The sequence below is a fragment of the Anabrus simplex genome, chromosome 7 (assembly GCF_040414725.1).
Source record: "Anabrus simplex isolate iqAnaSimp1 chromosome 7, ASM4041472v1, whole genome shotgun sequence".
NCBI lineage: Eukaryota > Metazoa > Arthropoda > Insecta > Orthoptera > Tettigoniidae > Anabrus > Anabrus simplex.
This window is the reverse complement of record NC_090271.1, coordinates 141,905,260-141,925,644: the sequence shown is the minus strand read 5'-3', so window position 1 is coordinate 141,925,644 and position 20,385 is coordinate 141,905,260. Positions and strand designations below refer to the sequence as shown.

The 20,385-nt window shown below is 37.7% G+C and overlaps 1 protein-coding gene and 1 non-coding gene across 7 annotated transcripts in view; one reads left to right on the top strand and one right to left on the bottom strand.

Annotated features, from left to right (window-relative positions):
• Window positions 1–20,385, bottom strand: part of gek (serine/threonine-protein kinase gek) — a 736,940-nt gene that overhangs the window by 604,932 nt on the left and 111,623 nt on the right. For all 6 annotated transcript variants that reach the window (XM_067151353.2, XM_067151356.2, XM_067151355.2 and 3 more), the window contains one exon: window positions 13,703–14,002. In XM_067151353.2, coding sequence (XP_067007454.2) covers window positions 13,703–14,002 — 300 coding nt within the window. The remainder of the gene's footprint in view (window positions 1–13,702; window positions 14,003–20,385) is intronic.
• Window positions 18,038–18,110, top strand: TRNAL-CAA (transfer RNA leucine (anticodon CAA)). The gene has a single exon. It is a non-coding gene; the product is annotated as a tRNA-Leu (tRNA).

The following is a 20,385-nucleotide window of genomic DNA, read 5'->3' as shown; positions in this document are numbered from 1 at the left end:
CTGTTAATTGTTAAATTAATAGTAGGTTTGCAGGTTACCAAGATTTTCATTTTTGTTATTTTAAATTCATCACTAGTCAAATTTTGAAGGTGTCACAATTTAGCTAAGTCTGTTAATTAATTTTCCTGCTTGTTTTGTTTTATTCAATTTTAATGAGGTTAAAATTTCTTGTATTACAGCTTTCGTGTCTTCTAAATTTATTTACTCAGTTTGCCAGAGTATGGGATCTTGTGGGCTGAATAAGTTTTCAAAATTGGGTAGCCAGGCCATATCTGTCCTACCGTTTTCGTAAATAACTGTGCGTCTGTATTGGGTGCCTTGGAAAAGACATTTGTGTGTACTGAGACTTAGGGCTTAAGGTGCTGAGAGGCCTTTCCTCTCCTGGGAGTAAGGTATTGGCCCTAAGAGTCTCACTGTCGTGTGATATGTTCAAGGGTACTTGAGGTCATGTTTGTCCTTTTACTTTCTTTGTACTTCTTGATGTTTCATCGCACAGGTGTTTGTGTGAGTGGGTACTGTGTTCGTGTGATGTCGTATGATGGAGTCAGTGTTGAGGTCGTTCGTGCCTTTTACCATTGGTTGGTTATGCTGATTCAGGGAACATCGCACTTGTGTCTTGTGTGTTTTGGTGGTGGTATGTGCGTGCGTCGAAGGACAGATGGGCTCAGTGGCTCGGTAGTTTTGTGTGTCGTGCGGTTATCTGGTAATCTCTGGTATGAAGGTTGTACTTGTGCCTTTTCATTCCTTATTTCAGTGAGTTGGATTTCTGTATGCACACTCTCGAATTATTTCATCGTTTCACTTGGGTTTTCTGTTCGTCGGTAAAGTAATATGATTTTGATTTGGTATATCTGATGGTGGAATGGGAAGGTGTTTCTGATGGCGGAAGTAGGCAGTGCTACGCCAGCAACCTTCGCCTATTATGGGCCAGTTCCCTAAGCTGGTGGGATGTGCTGAGGCTACTAAAGAGTTAAGGTGGGACTGCAATATTGATGGAGATCGTTGGCATCGGCCGTGGCCAGCGACTTCGTTTGACAGCAATACTAACGCTCCACTTGTGATTGTTTTCACCTGTATAGACGTTCTTGAAGAGAACGAATGCAATGTGATGTAAAGTGTCTGATGTAGTGTGGTCACACACCCCTCAGTAAAGTTTAAAGTTGTTTTTATTCCTCCCTCGAGCTTAGCCCGAGTTTGAAGGAGGGGAAGATGTGATAGGTGTGTCATCTAGAAAGAACAGAAAAATTGCATTTTTGTCATCACGAAAGGACAGCAGGATTTTATTTTTGTTTGTAATACTTTGTACTGTGAGAAATGAAGATATAAGAACTCTGGACTGCTGGAAATATAATTTATGTAACTGCAAGAAATATTAACTTAAATATGTTTGTAATAATTTTTTAAAATGTAATTTAGGGAAATGTCAAGATATATGGAACTGTAAATGAACATTGCAAGATGCGATAATTAATTTTGAAGTTATTATTTTTTGCATGTAAATTTCATGTAATTGACCATTTAAATTAATGTCAGCAAGTGTGAAGAAAAGACATTTGGGACATTTTAACTTGAAGAATTTCTTGAAGAATTATTTGAAAATTAATTTTTTTATATTCTGTATGTCAAAAATTGTAACCTTGTAATCTGATTTAACATTTTTTTTGTAAGGTGCTTTAATTTTGAGGCATCCTATACTGCACATGCAGTTACTGATGTTCAAACAGGTATTGCAATTCCCCTTCCTTCAGCGAGTCAGGAAATGACCATATATGGTCATACAATTGGATTGGCCAAAAGAATAGGCGTTCCAATTGGTGAAAAGAACGGGAATCTGGTGGAAATTACATCCGATTGGTTGACTGTGCTTGGGCCATTTCCGGTCTTCTGCTGGCTTCGGGAGTATGATGCGATTAGGCTGCGTCTATTCCATCTGACCGTCTCCGAGTGCGGATGCGCTCGAGGGCTTCCCCTCTGGGAACCCCACCTCCTTAGTGGTAAGTGCCATTTCTATTGCCATTTCAAAGCGTTCTGATTTTGTTTGATTTAATTTAATTCCTTTTGCGTTTTGGTGTTTTCTTGCTCAATGACATTTTCAAAGTTTTAAATTCAACGTGTCTGAGTTTGCCCTACATTCCCACGGTTTGTAATTTTAATTCTTTCACCTGCAATTTAATCAAAAACCATTGTAATTCTGCACAAGCCTACGACGTTAAACTTGTATTTTACCAAGTGATTTAAGTATCCTGATTAGGTTTTCATTTGTTTAGCTGATCTGTATCTGTCGTTAAACAGATTTGCTTTGTGAGTTAAGTATCAGTTGCTATGTCAAATAACTTTGTTTCTTGTAATGTTTGTTTTGTTAATTTTAATATAGTTGAGCTAGAGGGTGTTTCTTGTAAGCCTTTTCTTCCCCATAACGTCATACCTTACATGGACCTCATAGGGATCCAGCACCTTCCACAATCCTCTCTTAGTTGTCATTTTTAGGCCTATAAGTTCCCAAGCGTATGATTTGATTTTGCGTATTGATGGCTACCGTCACGTTTCCAAATTTTGATGTATATCCACTGCTACTGTATTATTTTACGATTTCACTTTTCGTATTGTCAATAGTATTATTATTATTTCCGCGTTCATTTGTATCAATATTACTATTTTTGTATTACTAATGATTATTATTATTTATTTGTGTACGTGCTAGAAAACTACGGTTACATACACCAACAATTAGCAGAGGCCATATTAGCGCACGGGTATGCAAATTTATTACTTGGTATGCGAAACTTTTCGGACGCAGTTTCCTTTTCAATTATGACACTTTACTAGTATGCAGAATCGCCGGTTGACAACAAATTTTGTGGTCGGGCTTATCTTAAGCCGCCGTTAAATGTGGCAGATGAGCCACATCATGCTGATGCCATTGTCTCCGTGATATCTGGTCCAGTCTTTGACTTTTTTAAATAAATTACAATTAAAAATATTAAAAAGTGTATTGCACTTTTCTTGATATATTTCACCCTTTTTAATTAAAAGTACAAAATATGAAAATGAAAACTGATATAATTTAACACTTGTGCGTTTTCAAACCACTTAATTAATTTGAAATTTTTTACTTAAAGAAGTTAATGCAAACCTTCTTCTAAGCGACAGAAGTAATTAACTTGAAAAGTTTCTGATGTGGCTACTGCACTGGCGATATTTCAGTGTAGGCCTCCACGCTATGCCTACCAACACGATGTGCACACGCCAGCACTGTGCAGCCCAGTAGTCGCCATTTATGTGTTTATCCTATTCACAATCAGTATGTTATTCAGATGTGGGTGCTTACGAATGTGTTTGTGACAGCTTGAGCAATGTGTTAAATATGCCGAGCCTCAAGTTTTGGAGGAATGGTTTGTATCTCCAAAACAAATGGGAAGCTATTGCCGAACACAATGTGGCTGATTTCAGTAAGACATACATTCTTTGGAATCTCATCTGGAAAATGCAAATTTCTTTAAAAGCTTTAATGATTTCATTGGCAAACAGAAGCGCCGGTAACAATAAAATGCAATACTAGATAAAAAAATCAGATCAAAAATTAGGTGTATGGCTTTTCAGGCGTTTGCTCTATTAACCAGCATTTCGTCTTAGGTCTGACACTAGACTCGTCAGAGTGGGATGTGTCAGACCCTACCCACTTATGCTGGGGTGTATGCAGGTGAACTTATCAGAAGCCTCTTATGTGGCACAGTCTTTTGATCTGATTTTTGATATGCTCTATTGGTGGAAAAATATCTAATTCCCTCCATGGGAATTTAGAATTACCATACTAGATAAAATACTGTAAAATGGCTGAAATACTGTTGGACTCCTTAAAAGCTGACAGAGATTCCAATTTTGAACTCAACATTGCACCTGTAACAAAAATGTTATCATACTTTTTTCTTATGATCCATCACAACAATCCTCATGGTATCACGATATGCTTACAAGACATGCTTCAACGACCAGATGGCGTGAAAACTAATCTCGAAAGGGGCATGCTGTTAGTCAAGAAAAGTACAGGAATAATCAACATAGTAGCTTGTGATCTCACTCTTGAGCAGTCGCACATAAGAACATCAGCGGTCGCCGGTGGATTTATTGGCATCACACAAAAAAGGGTGCAATGGGGACAATGAATACTTCTGTAGTAAACAAAGAGTGCTATTCACAATGTACTCCTGAATTTTTTGTGACATGGACAATGATCTTACAGGAGCAGTCATGCATGAGTGGAGTCCCTCGAGAATAAAGAGAGATGATGCGATTTAAAGAGTTCGATTAGGAGCCTGTCAGAAAAGGACATTTATAGACAAAGAAGAAATACTGGGCTTACATAATGTATGTTGTTGCTGGAGTCATCAGTCCACAGACTGGTTTGATACAGCATTCCATGCCACCCTATCCTGTGCTAAACTTTTCATTTCTACATAACTATCACATCCTACATCTGCTCTTATCTGCTTGTCATATTCATACTTTGGTCTACCATTACCATTCTCACCGCCTACACTTCCCTCAAAAACCACCTGCACAAGTCCTGGGTGTCTGTCCTGTCATTCTCTCTTCTTGTCGTCGTCAAATTTAGCCAAATCGATCTCCTCTCACTAATTCAATTCAGTATATCTTCATTTGTGATTTGATCTACCCACCTCACCTTCAGCATTCTTCTGCAACACCACATTTCAAAAGCTTCTATTCTCTTTCTTTTTCTCTTTCTTTCTGAGCTAGTTATTGTCCATTTATTTCCATACAATGCCACGCTCCAGATGAAAGTTTTCAGAAACATCTTCCTAATTCCTATATCCCTTTCAGGCCGTGTACGCACAATTGTGCGGGTTCGTATTTTATTTATGTCTGAGCTTATTTGACGTTTTCTTTGCGCTAGACCGGACTGCAGTGTTTGTGCGGGACACGCAGCATGTACTTCAGCCATTTTTATTTAGTACTTGACCACCAGGGGGCAGGAAGAAGAGTTTAAAAATACAGTTCATTAGCAAGATGGCAGGAAGCAGTAATGCCTAAAGTAAGTATTTATTTATTGCATTCATATTAATCTAGAAGCTTTACTAAATATCAGAATATAATCAATGAAGTGTGTAAATTGTGTAGTAAACGTAAATTGTGAACTTACAACATCGTACGTAATACCATGAGGTTTTGAATGTTGATACGCACATATGTGCGGGCTAGGTTTCCTCACAGGCAATGCATGCAGGAGTGCTGGGTGCTGTCACAAAAAGGACTGTGAAAGCAAAACTCGTACTCTACATGAGAAATGTAATGTATAAAATTTTAATTGTTTAAAATCGTTCCACAACGTAAAATAGAACATTTGATCATGTACATGTACTGAGTTGAATTTTTTCAATTTTTTATTTTTTGCAAGTAGTGAATGAAGTCCTGACACGCACAATTGTGTGGGTTCTGTTTTTCAGCCAATGGTTCTTATTTTGTAAAATAAACTGTAAAAACATGTATTTAAGAGCATTTTAGTAAGTTTTTGACGTACAAACAAAAATTCACACCGCCAGTTTTCTTTCAGGTCTGAAAGGGATATCGGTGTTTGAAATGAGCAAATTTCTTTTCTTAAGAAAGCTCTTTCTTGCTTGTGTTAGACTGCATTTTATGTCCTCCTTACTTCTGCCATCGTTAGTTATTTTACTACCCAAGTAACAATATTTGTCTACTTTCTGTAAGACTCCATTTCCTAATCTAATATTACCTGCATTACCTGCCTTCATTCGACGGCAGTCGATTACTTTTGTTTTGGACTTATTTATTTTAATCTGGTACTCCTTACCCAAAACTTCGTCCCTTCCATTCAGCAACCTCGAGATCTTTTGCAGTCTCAGATAATAACAATATCATCGGCAAATCGCATGGTTTTGACTTCCTCTCCTTGGATTGTGATTCCCTTTCCAAATTCCTCTTTGATTTACTCTGCCTGTTCTATGTAAACACTGAAAAGGAGGAGGGACAAACTGCAGCCTTGCCCCACTCCTTTCTGGATTGCTGCTTCTTTTTCAAAGCCCTCGATTCTTATCACTAAGGTTTGGATGTTAAGGAAAAGTCATATTTTTTTCCTGAGCTCATTTTACCCGAAATCCGAAAAGTAAGTTTGAATGACGGGTCCCTAACCACATTTAAAGCAATTTGATGTTGCCTATAAATACATATTTTGGCCATTTTTATTGTTTTGGATATATTTTGCTCACCTTAGTGATATAAGGTCATGTTTGGTTATAAATTCAGCATTTTTTAAAAACTGAGGCGTCGTTAACAAGTTACGTGTTATCTGCGTCGAGTTTCAAACACAAGATTTCCGAACAGTTTAGTAGATATATTTTACTTTCTTTTCCCGGAACAAGCAGCTAGTAGGTTTAGAAGACCTGATTCCAAGAAGGCGCTCTTCTACAGACAACTTTTAGCATATCTTTCTGGACAAGTTAGATGGTGACACTGTACGTGTGAGGTCACGGAACATGACGATAGTGTGTTTCTGACTTTCAATAGGATGTCATTCCAGTAGATATATTTAGCTCATAAGTAATTAGCAAACAAGGAAATGCCATGTTATATCTCGCCCAGTTCTTCCTTGCAGGGTCGAGTTAAAGCTCCCATGCTCTTTCACTACCAACAGATTTCAACAGATTGGTCACACTTGTAGTATTGCAGTGAACCCCCATCATGCCGAAAGTGAAGTGTAGTGAAGCTGTAAAGTTAAGAAACTATGTGAAAGAGTTCAGTGAAGAGACGTTCAGTACTGACAGAAGAATTCTTTTTTGTAAAGCGTGTGAAGTTAAGGTAGTGGCGATAAAGTGATTTAATGTGCAATAGCACTGCGCTATGGCTAAACATAAAATCTACGCGAATCGAAAGTCTTCTGAACAAAGCAGGCAGGCTCTTTTGTTTGATACAGCAAAATCTTCGTCAACCAAACTTTCCGATTTCTCGAAAGACCTGTGCGAAATGTTGGTATCTACCAACATTCCACTTAACAAAGTGAACAACGAACTCTTCCAATAATTCTTAACTAAGTACACAACACAGTCGATCCCGGACGAGGCAACATTGCAAAAAAGTTATTTGCCCTCCTATTATGAAGATGCACTTCGAAAAATTAGAATTAGTGTAGGCAACAATAGCGTTTGGGTATCTGTTGATGAAACTACAGATGTTCGTGGTAGGTGTGTTGCGAATGTTATAATTGGCACGCTTCTCGTGGATCGTCCGGGCGATGTATAATACCTTCATTTGGAGGTTCTAGATGCAGCTAACCATTCCACAATTGCAATACTTTTTGACAATGCCATGAAGCTTTTGTGGGATGGCGAAGTTAAGCGAGAATGAATCTGGCTGTTACTAACCGATGCTGCACCATACATGGTAAAAGCAGCAAGGGGACTTAAAGTACTTGACCGAAAAATGGTCCGTTTAACGTGTCTTGCTCACGGATTGCACAGAGTTGCTGAAGAAATATGGCAGAATTTTCCTGATATTGACTGGTTAATATCAAACGTCAAGAAAATATTTGGGAAGACTCCACTCAGGGTGGCAAAATTCAAAGATCACGCGCCTTCGCTTTCTCTTCCTCCTCAGCCAGTGCTCACCCGATAGGGAACGTGACTTAATGCAGTAGAGTACTACTGCGAACATTAAGAAACTGTGCAAAGAATTGTTTCTACTTTTGATAGTAGTGAGGCATCATCAATAAAAATTGCACAGGAACTGTTTTCCAATGATTTGTCAGGATAATTAGTATATAATTCTTCAAATTATAGAGATCTATCGGAAACTATCTCTCGCCTAGAAACTGCTGATTTAGAATTATGTGAGAGTTTGGAATATCCAAAGTAGAACAAGCAAGAGGTTACGGTGAAGAACAAACTTAGTAAAGTACTGAGTGCAAATGAAGGATACGCAACAATGTGCAGAATTGGTGCCATTTTAGATGGTAACAGATCTGGTTTAGGTGAAAACGACCCCCAGCTAAGCAGCAGTGAACTGACTGAGCGACCTTCGAAGGAGATTTCTTTTCGACAGCCTGAGAATGCACATGGTCGTGATGTGCAATGGTGGCAAAGAAGAAGATTAAGAGGTATGTACGATTATGAACTCAATAAACTTCCTGTTAGGCAGTGTCTTCCAACTTACGCCGACAGATATCAAAGCATGCTAATACTTCGGGTTGTTTGTTTTCTTTTAGGAAAACCGAGCAACAACTGCATCTCAAGGCTATGATACTAAATGAATGTTGAAAATTTTTCTGTACTGTAGCTCTCTGTCAGTTTGTATGATTAAATGTGTCTGGTGTATTATCGTTGATCACGTTTTGACACGTTTACTGTATGTTAGTGATACTCTACCTATCCCAAAAATTCATGTCATATTTTATAGTTTTTTAGGTCATATTTTATAGTTTTTAGGTCATATTTGCTTGCATATTTTGTACTTCCTTAGGTCTTAAACTTCCGAACCCGAATGAAAATCAAGAGAACTAGAGGACTGTAAGATGAAGCTAAACATTTCAAAATACAGGGAGCTTTGACTTCAGAGGTTTTCAAATGAATATAAAATCTTTCTGAAGCAAACGTGAGAATATATGTGCATGATTTTCATACTATACAATCTGGATCAGAGCTACTGGCCATTCATATTTAGCCAAAACTGAAAAAATTATAACCGCTCGAGTCTATGGATGCAAGTTACATCTAAAAAATCAAGAACAATAGGTTGCCACTTATTGTCCGACTCTTTGGAAGAAAAAAGTCTGATTCTTTGAGAGTTAAAATGTACTTATATCCTACCAGCACTACACACTTTTACTGGTTACGACACAACTAGCAAAATATCTTCAAAGATAAAGTTCTACAATGAAATTAAACAACCCTATGCACAAGACATCCTTAAGTCACAAGGAAATGGACTATCTCTCGCTCACTCACACTCGACAGCTCTGGAAGAACTATACAGGGTGTCTCAAACCTTCTGGGTCAAACAGAAACAGGTGGGTCCACAACCGATTATATTGAGATAAGGAACCAATGGTCGGAAATAACTGTTGTATTTTGCACCAATGCCGACGGAAGTTATAAAGGAATGAGGACAGAGATTATTAGATTATTAAATCAGCTAAGGTGTTACAGAAATTCTGACCTATCGGTTTACGCTGAGTATAGGAACAGTAAAAACATGATTGCTGTCGAATTTGATGAATGGATCAAAGTTGCAAAGAATATTACAGACAGCACAAAGTGAAAAAAAGCTGTTCAACAGATCAATAATGGCAATTTTGTTATCAGTTTGCCATTAAAGGATGCCCGTTCTATATCAGAGTTGCATGGGAAGAAGTTACAGCTACAACAATACAGAACTGCTGGTCCTTCACTGAAATCCATTGCACGGGTTGATGTATCTGACAGAAAGACCAATAAATCGAAGCATTAGGGAAAATCTTGGATATAGGGTGAAGTAAGGTTATTTGGTGATACAGGTAATTTGGTGATAATGTTTGAAACAAATGCCACCACAAAACCTATTCTATTCTTGAGCTCGCCTGTTGTCATCAAACTGTCTTGGATGTTTCCTTTGTCCCGCGCTTCGGTATAATCCTTGGACCCTTTCACTTACTGAGTTATGAGATTTTGTACCACTCAGCAGTAGTAACTTGGGAAGTGCAAATGTATTAAATGCAGTGTGCTTTTCAAGTAAAATAAACTGTGGTTATATATCGTTTGTTTTAGTCTTGGTGTTAATCTGTTCCTAAGAAAGTGAGTAATTTTTTACAGTGAGAGGAATGTTGAACACCATCGTCATTTTCGGCACAAACCTTACGATAATACTGAAATATTTAAGCATTTTCTACTCAGCTGATGGTAAGACACAATATTGTTATTTTCTATTTCCAGTTTGATTCCTTAAATATCTGAAGATATGAGAATTTTATGGATATTTGAGCTGTAGCTAGTGTAAATTAACTAATTTTATCATCATTTTCAGAAAAAGACTATCATCAAATTACGTTACGGTAAAATGCCGAAATTGCAAGTGATAAAAATCATTGTTATCCGTATTGAAGATACTGAATGTAGGATGCTAAAAGGTTTGTTTTATCACCTATTCAATACATATAAATTTTATAAATTAGGAATTTATTATTGATTCCACTTGAGACATGTTTCACCCTTCATTGAGGGCATCATCAGTCAAATTATCACCTCAAGGCAAAAAATCAGGTACCTGGTTAGTAGTTGACATGCACAAATTAATACATATTATTAATATACATACAAAAATTAAGTATGGGAAATAGTTGTACAAAAGTGATGGTTGAACATATAGGTTTATAGATGAGAAGTCAGCACCAATGCGTAAAATTAAAATAGTAGAGTTCGGCAGTGGTGCTCTGGAGAACAGTTGACGCAATCATAGGAAAATATAAAGTTTAAAATTATTTACATTATAACACTAAGGGAGAAAAGGTGTAGTGTTCGGCGTCAATGTTTGTAACCAAAAATTAATGTCAAAGGTTGGTAACTATATAGTATTTACATTGTTCAATTGAACAGTTGAGATAAAGTTTTAAAAATATTTACATTATAGCATTCAGCGTAAATGTTTGTAATAAAAAATAATGTCAATGGTTGGTAACTATATAGTAATTACATTATCTAATTGAATAGTTGAGAATTTACAATTATATACATAATTACACAAGAGCAGCTTGGTGCGCGAGGATAAAAAATTTCTAGTACCAAGTGCGTCCTGATGTTTTAGAGGTTGGAAGAAGGAATTAGCATTGACATTTCAACATGAAACGAAAGCCTGGAGAAGATGTAACTCCTAAAAAGTATAGGCAGTACAACAGTGCAGACTTAGTGGAGGCTGCTAGATTAGTGACTGAAGGGAAAATCACAGTGTACCGCGCCTCAAAATCCACAGGTGCCCCGTGGTCGTCTCTCAAACGGTGGCTCAAAAACAGTGAAGAAAGAGGTATTGTGGAATGCATCTTACCCAAACTTGGAAAGCCTTTTGCTCTACCTTCAGAGCTTGAACTTAAAATAGTAAAATATATTATCGAGATGCAAGAGCTTGGCTTTGGGTTAACAATCCAACAAGTTTGAGCACTCGCCTACAAAATTGCAGAACGAGCTGGGCGACAGCAGTATTTTAGTCAAGAAAGTAAAGTTGTAAGTGGTGGTAGTCCAACTTCAGGGACAGATATGGACTGAGCTTGCGGGTATCAGAGAATCTTTCAGCATAGAGGGCTTTAATGGCTAATGAAGACATGCTAAAAGAAGTGAACCTGCAGACTCAAATTCAAATGTTGAGCAGCTCCTTCAGCTTCCCAGTGCACCAAGACGTAAAAGACTCACAGAAAGCAGAAGAGGCACTTCCGCAAAATTCCACACCCCTCCCGAGCAGCGACAGCAGGAGGAAAGAAGACGTAGCAAGGCTGATGTTGACCTGTTGATTCCTGGACCTTCACATGTGAAGTTAGATGACGACTGGGTATGTGTCGTATGCAAAAAAATCTTATTCTGATGATTCAAAGTGCACAACTGTGACAAAGTGGATTCAGGGCAGCTTTAGTAGACATACTGTGCATGAAGATTACCAATTGCAAGATATTGATGACGACGTAATCTTGTATATGTATGACGTGTGTTGTGAAAAGCCATCATAAGACGTAAACTCCTGTGGAATGTAGCAAAAAGTGTTTTAAAATAACTATCACCAAATTACCTTGCTACTATCACCAAATTACCTGACTCAATTGAGTTGCACAAAATCATATAGAGTTCTAGATAAAATAATTGCAAGAAAACATTGATGATCACAACATATAGTTAATGGTCTGTTCTATATGGTACATGGAATTTAAAGGAAATAAATAATGCACTTTTTCTCTATGTTGCTTAAATCTAAAATTATCACCAAATTACCTACTTTACCCTACCATATGGAGCAACTATCACAGCAGAAAAATTCAGAGAAATTGACCAAGAAGACCAAGTGTTTCAGGAACTTTCCTCTAACAACATCGACTTAGAGAAATCACCAGAAAAGTTCAAGTGACAATGAAAATTAAATACGTCAACTAGTGCACAAACGATCACTATAATGAAATTGAAGAGTGTGTAAACCATTTAAATGGTTAATTTAAACAATTCTTTCTCAAGGTAAAAGGAAAAGTACAAACAACTTTACAAGTTCATTGAAAATATTTAAGAAAAAGCTAGGAAACAATCATAAATAAATGTAAATATGAGGTATAAAATTTATTGCTTCCTGAGCAACTACCCTAAATGCAGATCATTGATGGCGGACTGATTGAACTCACTGGCTTTTCGTACCAATAAAGCTACCAGTCCTGATGATATAGGCCCTCTTTTTTCTTGAAAACCGCTTCCAGTAGCCTTTGCGTCCCTCTCTCTAAATTATTTATCAGGTATTTCACCAGTCACCTGCGGTGTCCACAAGGCAGCGTTCTTGGTTCTTCGCTGTTTTCTTTGTGGACAATCTGTTGTCCAAACTCAACAAAACAGCAAATACAATACTCTTTGCTGATGGCTGCAAGATATTTAGGGTGAACACAAATCTGGCACATGCAACTCTTCTACAGTCCTCAACCAATGACCTCTCGTCAAATGGGTGCGTATTTGGAAATTATTCACAATCCAGAAAATGCAGCCTAAACAAGGCAATTCCACCCCCATCCCTAGAAAAATCTTGCATTTAAACACTGCCTACAGTTTATCTCATAATGATACCTAAAAATTACTAATTTTTTAGTAATATTTTGTAGTTTCATCCAAAAATGTCCAACAATTTTCATGCATACAACTCAAGAGATTTTTTCAGTAAGTCTGAAACTAGTCCAAAGAAAGGGATCAGATCAAACAGAGGTGACCACAAGTAGGGCATGCTTAAGTATTATTTTTTTCAAAATTACATTTTTCTGCATAGGTTTTTGTTTAATCTGTCAGTGAAATGATGTATGGCTTTTAGTGCCGTGAATGTCCAAGGACATGTTCAGCTCGCCAAGTGCAGGTCTTCTGATTTGACACCTGTAGGCGATCTGCGCGTCGTGATGAGAATGAAACGATGATGATGATGATGATGATGAAGGTGACATATACGCCCAACCCCCATGCCAGCGGAATTAACTAATGATGGTTAAAATAGCTGACCCTGCCGGGAATCAAACCCAGAACCCCTGTGGCCAACGGCCAGTACACTAACCATTTAGCCATGAAGCCGGACAATCTTTCAATAAGTTTTGCTCAACCTCATAGATTAATTTATTTTCCTGTATGCTTCGTAGGCCCAGGTTATGCTATATCTGTGATTTCTCTTCTAATATCTGTGAATGTGTTACACATCATCACTGCTGCAGTCTTAGTAAACACACACACTTAGAGTAATGTAAATACCGCTAGAAAATCGTACATTTAAGAAGTTGTAATCACAGCTTAATATTATTCAAGACATATAATGAAATGAACATTATGCAAAGTATACAGTACTTGAAAAGAACTCATCATAAATACAGAACAAGAAACATTCACACGCCCAATTAATAATTCATACAAACATACTTAACATACTAAAGTAGCATTTTTTCTATGATTGAGAAATAGAATTTCTTTTCATAGATCACAGACATACTCACTCGAAGAATTTCAGGAGAAATGTAGTCTGGTGTTCCTACAGCTACATTACTTTGTACTGTGCCATCTTCAAACAGTTTAAGACAAGAACCAAAATCAGCCAGGCGAATATGTCCATTGGCATCAAGCAGTACATTGTCTGGTTTGATATCCCGATGTACGTAACGAAGATCGTGAATGGAACCAATGGCTAGCACCATTTCAGCAATATAAAATTTAGCCATGTCCTCTGGTAACCGATCTTCAAACTTGCTTAGAAGCGTGAGCAGATCTCCTCCACAGTAATAGTCCATTACCAGGTACTGTAAAGAACAAATTTAAGCTTAGGTAAGCTTTGCCGAGAAGCAGCCTTGAATTCAAGGAAGCAATTAAAATATAAAATAACATGGAAAGAACATTTATACAATGCATTAGTTTAGTGAAGTACGTGTAGAGCTATAGAAAGCAATTCTGCCAGATGTTTCCTCACATTCTGATTGTATACAGCTTCATATTAAGTCAGATATTTCTTTTTCTTCTTCCTTTTGGCCTCTTCCCCATTATTTAGGCATCAGCACTACAAATGGAGACCCACCTTTATGGCCCGATCCCCTTCCTGATGCCAACGCTGTGTGGATGGCTGTATTCACTACTGCATGTCTCTGTGCAGGTGGTTGGTAGCGTGATGGTGTTGGGAGTATATGAAGAGGCGTGTTAAGACAATAATTTCTTTTCATAGATCACAGACATACTCACTTGAAGAATTTAAGATAAACAGTTGTAAACAAGAACCAAAATCAGCCAGGTAACTATGTCCATTGGCATCAAGAGGAATTAACCAGACAGGATTAAAATACCCGGCCTGACTGGAAGGTGAACCAGGACCCTTTGATCAAAAGCCACTAGTTTGACAACTCAAGGAGCCAGAAAATACTTTTATTCGATTGGTAACCTAACTAATTAATAATTATGTTATTGGTATTATGTACCACCAACTAATTTAACAGTTTTCGGAGACATTGAGATGTTGAAATTTTGTCCTGGCAGAGTGCATTTACGTGCTGGTAAAAGTACCAACATAAAACTGTCATATTTGAACCAGGATCAAACTTGAGCTCAGAAGGCCAGTGTTCTACCATCTGACTTACTCAGCCCAGCTCCTAACCAATTAACTGGCATTTGATATTAAACTTTCAAGATGCAACAGCTTATCTCCCATCTATATTTCCCTTTCATCCAAAGCGAATTACTTCAAGATCTTCTCACAGTCATTACACAAGTCAGCGCTGAATTGACAGCATTCCAAAGAATACAAGAGCAGCTTGTAGGCCCTAAACATAAATTCGTACAAAGTATTTCAACTAGAAGGAACCGAGAATTGCATATCGTCAAAAGACTAGTACAAAACCGCACTCCCATAAAGGCTGTGTTGGCACACAGGAGAGCGGCATATGCTACTCTAAAAAAAAATGTTTTAGAATTAAAGAAAGAGGAATGGTTTCTGCTAGAAGAACTTATATCCATTCTCAAACCCTTAAAGGTCTCCCTTCGGGAGGCCTGTTGTCTATGGTGTACCCATTCATTCGTACTGTTCTTGACAACAACCTCGCCACCCCTACCGGTGTTATCAGTACCCGTGCCATAGATTCTGTAAAAAATGGAGCGCCTTTTTTCAAATATAACTGGTTTTGTATGTAATTTTCCTGACCATATCACTTGCTTTCTTAACTCACTGTGTGAACCCAAGATTTAAAGCTCTTTAGACCGTACATATCTGCCATAACCAAAAAAATTTTAAAAATAAACTGTAAGGCCTCTGCTTGTAAACTATGACAAATGAAGTTGGGAACTATTACCTGGTAGTGCTCTCAATTTCTTGTTTAAGAAACCCACCGAGGGAACCACTGTTACCTCAGAGAAAGTTGGTCAGCAATTTGAGCGGTATTTGGGAGAACTGCAAATAGAAATTAACATGGGCACATTTGAGTGGTGGAAATTCTGGGAAAAAATGCCCTCGATATTTGCAATATTAGCTAAGAAGTATCAGTGCATTCCTGCAACTTTTGAGGTATCAGAACAAGTGTTTTCCAATGCAAACAATATTACATGAAAGCAGCGTAACTGTTTATCGTCAGGAAATGTTTCCACTAACATATTCTTATTTCAAAGGTGTTTACTGAAGAGTGATCTTCCGTTAGATACTAACGAATTTGCAGGAATGAAAGCAACTACTCGAGCATAGATTTATTTCATTACTTTGTCTTCAAAAAAACTGTTGCAATGTCATATTTGATGCAAATGATTATCATGAAAGTGAGCTTCCTTTTTGTAAAATTTAACATATTTGTTAATAATGTGTTTTGTGTTACTACAATGTTAACGAAGGGCAAACGACACAGTTTTTTTTTAATGACTAATTATGGGAAAGAAAGACGAATAATAAAACACCATTCATTTTTGCATATTTTTAAAACATTTTTCTGGTCCATTAAATAACGCTCTCTTTGTGAACCACTGAGTTTAAACACAATTATGAACGTCAAATTGAGCGGGGTACACTTTTTTGTAACAGTAATGTAAAATATCTCGCTTTTAACTGGACATTTCTGTCTGGTTCTGCACATTTGTTCAGCTTACTTTCATCTCTTATCAAACTTGCTGATGCTTAACAAGACCCCATCTCTTGAGTTTTCTTTTAAATGTTTAATACAATAATAATTTAAAGTGGTGCTTTGCTGCTAGTGACACAATTCACCTTGAAATGTGTTTCCCAATTTCATTCCACCCTTTCAAGGCCATAAATTTGTGTGAAGAAAATTGTTCTTCATAGTAAACATACGGTTAACCTCTCAGAAAGGATTTTTGAAAGCACAAAATCTGTAATATTAATGTACCGAACACCAATTGAAAGGTTTGAACCATGTTATTCGCAGTATGAAAGCTTTGCAGCTTTGGTATTCAAAGTTTTTGCAAAGTTTTGTATAACAACAACCCTGGTAATTACTCCTTGTCCCAGAGGCTAGGGCCATTGTATAAGCTTATGTGTGTGTATATCCAGCATCATGATTGCATGTTATGTTATGATGATGATGATGATGATGATGATGATGATGATGATGATGATGGTGGTGGTGGTGGTGGTGGTGATGGTGCTGATGACGATGACGATTATTAGATAAGAACTCGGTGCAAAGCCTACTTCTATCAAATAATACAAAGGTGGACAAAGGTGGAAGAAGCAAACCAGAAGAGTTGCTTTCAAAAGAAAACAATCAGTCACTAATCAATCAAAAACCCTCAGATCATCCTTATAATGAAGAGATCTGCCTATGAAAGTAAAAAGATGGAGAAGGTGAGAACACAGAATTTGCATTGGCTGCACATGTATGAACATATATTCAGAGGGTGGTTTTCTACAACATCCATCTTCAAGCATTGTATAGGGTTATTCAGCTTAATTGTCCATCTCAAATAAATCGTGAAGAGTTAAAGATAATGACATTCTGTTTTCACTTTCAGTAATGGTACCAAGGGACCTACAGTACTTTTTCATGGCATCAATATCACCTAGATCGTGGCATGCACTAACATTGTTTTCTTAAATGGAACTACACTGTTTTCTACATCTAGCCTTAAACCTACAAACAGTACAAATTCTGCACAGTAATTACTTTGACAATCAGACAACTTTGAAAATCAGACAAGTACTTCTTGAGAAAATGTAATTTATTCAAACGTGCTTCATTTGCCAGCTGGGGACCGCCTTGTTCAATTCACACTACATGTGCGACGCAAAATCAGGAGGCTGTGGGTTCGGAACCCACTGGTGGTGTCCGCTGGGCCATTTTTGTTCTGTTTCTATACTTAACATCTCAAACACGTACTAAATGTACGTAACACGACCTAATAGGTTGAAAATCGGTTTCGATTACAACGCGGTCGTGAAAATTCAATATTCATTGATTTGCCAACGGGTGACTTAAAACGCACTCTACAGTGTGATGGCAGTAGTGCCAGACCTGTAGCTTAGATCCTTTCCAACAGAAAAAGGATGGCCTAGGCCACCATAGCTCAATTGGTAGAGCAACCGATGCAAAATCGGGAGGTTGCGAGTTCGGATCCCACTGGTGTCCAAATGGCCATTTTTGTTCTGTACCTGACATCTCTTTAAACACGTACTAAATGTACGTAACACGACCTAATAAGTCGAAAGTCTGTTTCGATTACAATGCGGTTGTGAAAATTCAATATTCATTGACTTGGCCCTCAAAGGGTGATTTAAACACACACTACAGTGTGATGGCAGTAGTGCCAGACCTGTAGCTCAGATCTTTTCCAACAGAACAAAGATGGCCTACGCCACCATAGCTCAATTGGTAGAGCAACTGACGCAAAATCAGGAGGTTGTGGGTTCGGATCCCACTGGTGCCCAAATGGCCATTTTTGCTCTCTACTTAACATCTCTCAAACACGTACTAAATGTAAGTAACACAACCTAATAGGTTGAAAGTCAGTTTCGATTACAATGCGATAGTGAAAATTCGATATTCATTGACTTGGCCCTCAACGGGCGACTTAAACACACTCTACGGTGAGTTGGCAGTAGTGAGAAACCTGTAGCTTAGATCCTTTCCAACAGAACAAAGAAGGCCTGGCCAACATAGTTCAATTGGTAGAGCAAACAGCACGAAATTGGGAGGTTGTGCGTTCGGATCCCACTGGTGTCCGGTTGGCCATTTTTGTTCTGTGCTTAACATCTGTTAAACACCTACTAAATATACGTAACACGAGCTAATAGGTTGAAAGTCGGTTTCGATTGCAATGCGGTCGTGAAAATTCTCAATATTCAATAGCATTAGTGTTGCGCCTGTTGTTTCCTTTACACCAATCGTGTTATGCTTGACATAAATTGTGTATTTGTATCCCATACATTCCCTGGGGTTAAAAGCCACCTAGAAACCCTGAAATCCAGGTGGTGCAAAACATTCTTTGAGGTGTGTATTATTATAATTTAAGTTTTGGTTTAATGGGAACAAAGCAATTACAAATTAAATGGGGGGGGGGGGGTTACTATCTACAAACATTTAATTTTGCTATCAAAGTAAAGACCTGGAATTACGTTATCATTATCCCATCCACATCCGCCTCCTCTTATAGCAGAAAGGGCTTGAAAACCATAAATTTTCACACAATCTGTTCAGTTTGTAGACCTCTGAATAAATCTGCATAAATTCTGTATTTATTGAAATCATTCAAGATTCTTTACAGAAAAAGGGTTGTGAAGCAATAGTTGTATATATATTGAAGGAAAACACCTACAAGGTGTCTGGGATTCGAAAGTCAGGTCTTTTTAGTGTGGTACGGCTGGAAATGCTCCAGACACAATGGAATGTTCCAGGAGTCACATTGCCATGTACTTTCCCTTCTGGTCTTCTTTTCCTGACAACTCCTTGTTTGAAGTGATTAGCAATCATTTCCTCGATAAGTTGCTGCCTGAAGACTTGAAACGTTCTGTCTGTACGCCCGTTCACCAGTCTGTGCAACATGCAGGCATTGAGAACCATTGTGTCAATCAAATAAAATAATATTTTCTTGTACGCTTAACTGTACCTGCGCATAACGCGGAACATACTCAGAAGTTGATCTCCAAGATCGACTCCTCCCATTCCCTTTGCGTAACTTAAAGCAGCAGTAGGCTTCATTTTCTTTGGACGTGATTTACGATTGACCTTCCCAGATTCGGCGAAATCAAGAGAATGCATTGTTGCTAGTAAGCACACGCCCTTCTTGTCCTTCCACCTGATTGCAGTAATATTGTTGGTGTAGTAAGCCACTACTTCACCTACTTCTAAGACAACCTTACCGAAGTTTTTCGGCATGTTTCTCCTGTTAGTATGCACTGTTCCACATACGTTCGTCCCTGCATTATAGTCTGTATAACAAATCAGGTGAACTGTACCAATTATCCATATAAAGGGAGTAACCTTTATTCAGAAGACCACATGTCTGCATCATGTTCATGACTACTTTTGTACTAACAGGTGTATTATCAACTTTGTCCTTCCTTACATACATTTTGAAGTCGCATATATATGCATTGCTGGAGTCTGATAGTTTGTAAAATTTGACACCAAACCTTGCTCTCTCGGATTTGTTGTACTGTATAAAATGCAATATTCCCCTGCATTTCGTAAGTGATTTATCTATATATAGCACTTGTAGGAATATAGACACTGAAATGTTGCTGACATCATATCAACTACTGGTCTTATTTTTGTAATGAATCTGACATGTCCATAGTTTCATTATCCACAAAATGTAGGTATTTATTTACGGCTAAAAATCTATTTTGAAACAAAATAGTTCTGAAGTAGAGCTTGTAGAGAAATGATAATCTCCTTGCTATAAATTTACATGTGAATAGCCTTTCTGAAATTTAACCAGACATGAGGAAATATAAATTAACCTACGAAATCGGTGATGCACTCTGCCATATTCTGAGGTGTATCACATTCTTGCTTAATTTCAGTACATAACATTAAAATTAAGTGATCGTTTACTTCAAACTTTATTTCTAACCCGTTAACAACTGCTATCAACTATGTTATTTATGTACTTATTACAAAAATATGTTCTCTTTCATTTCTAATTTTCCGTACGGAACAGCAGTTGATGGGTATTACTGATCAACTCCAACATCACCTCC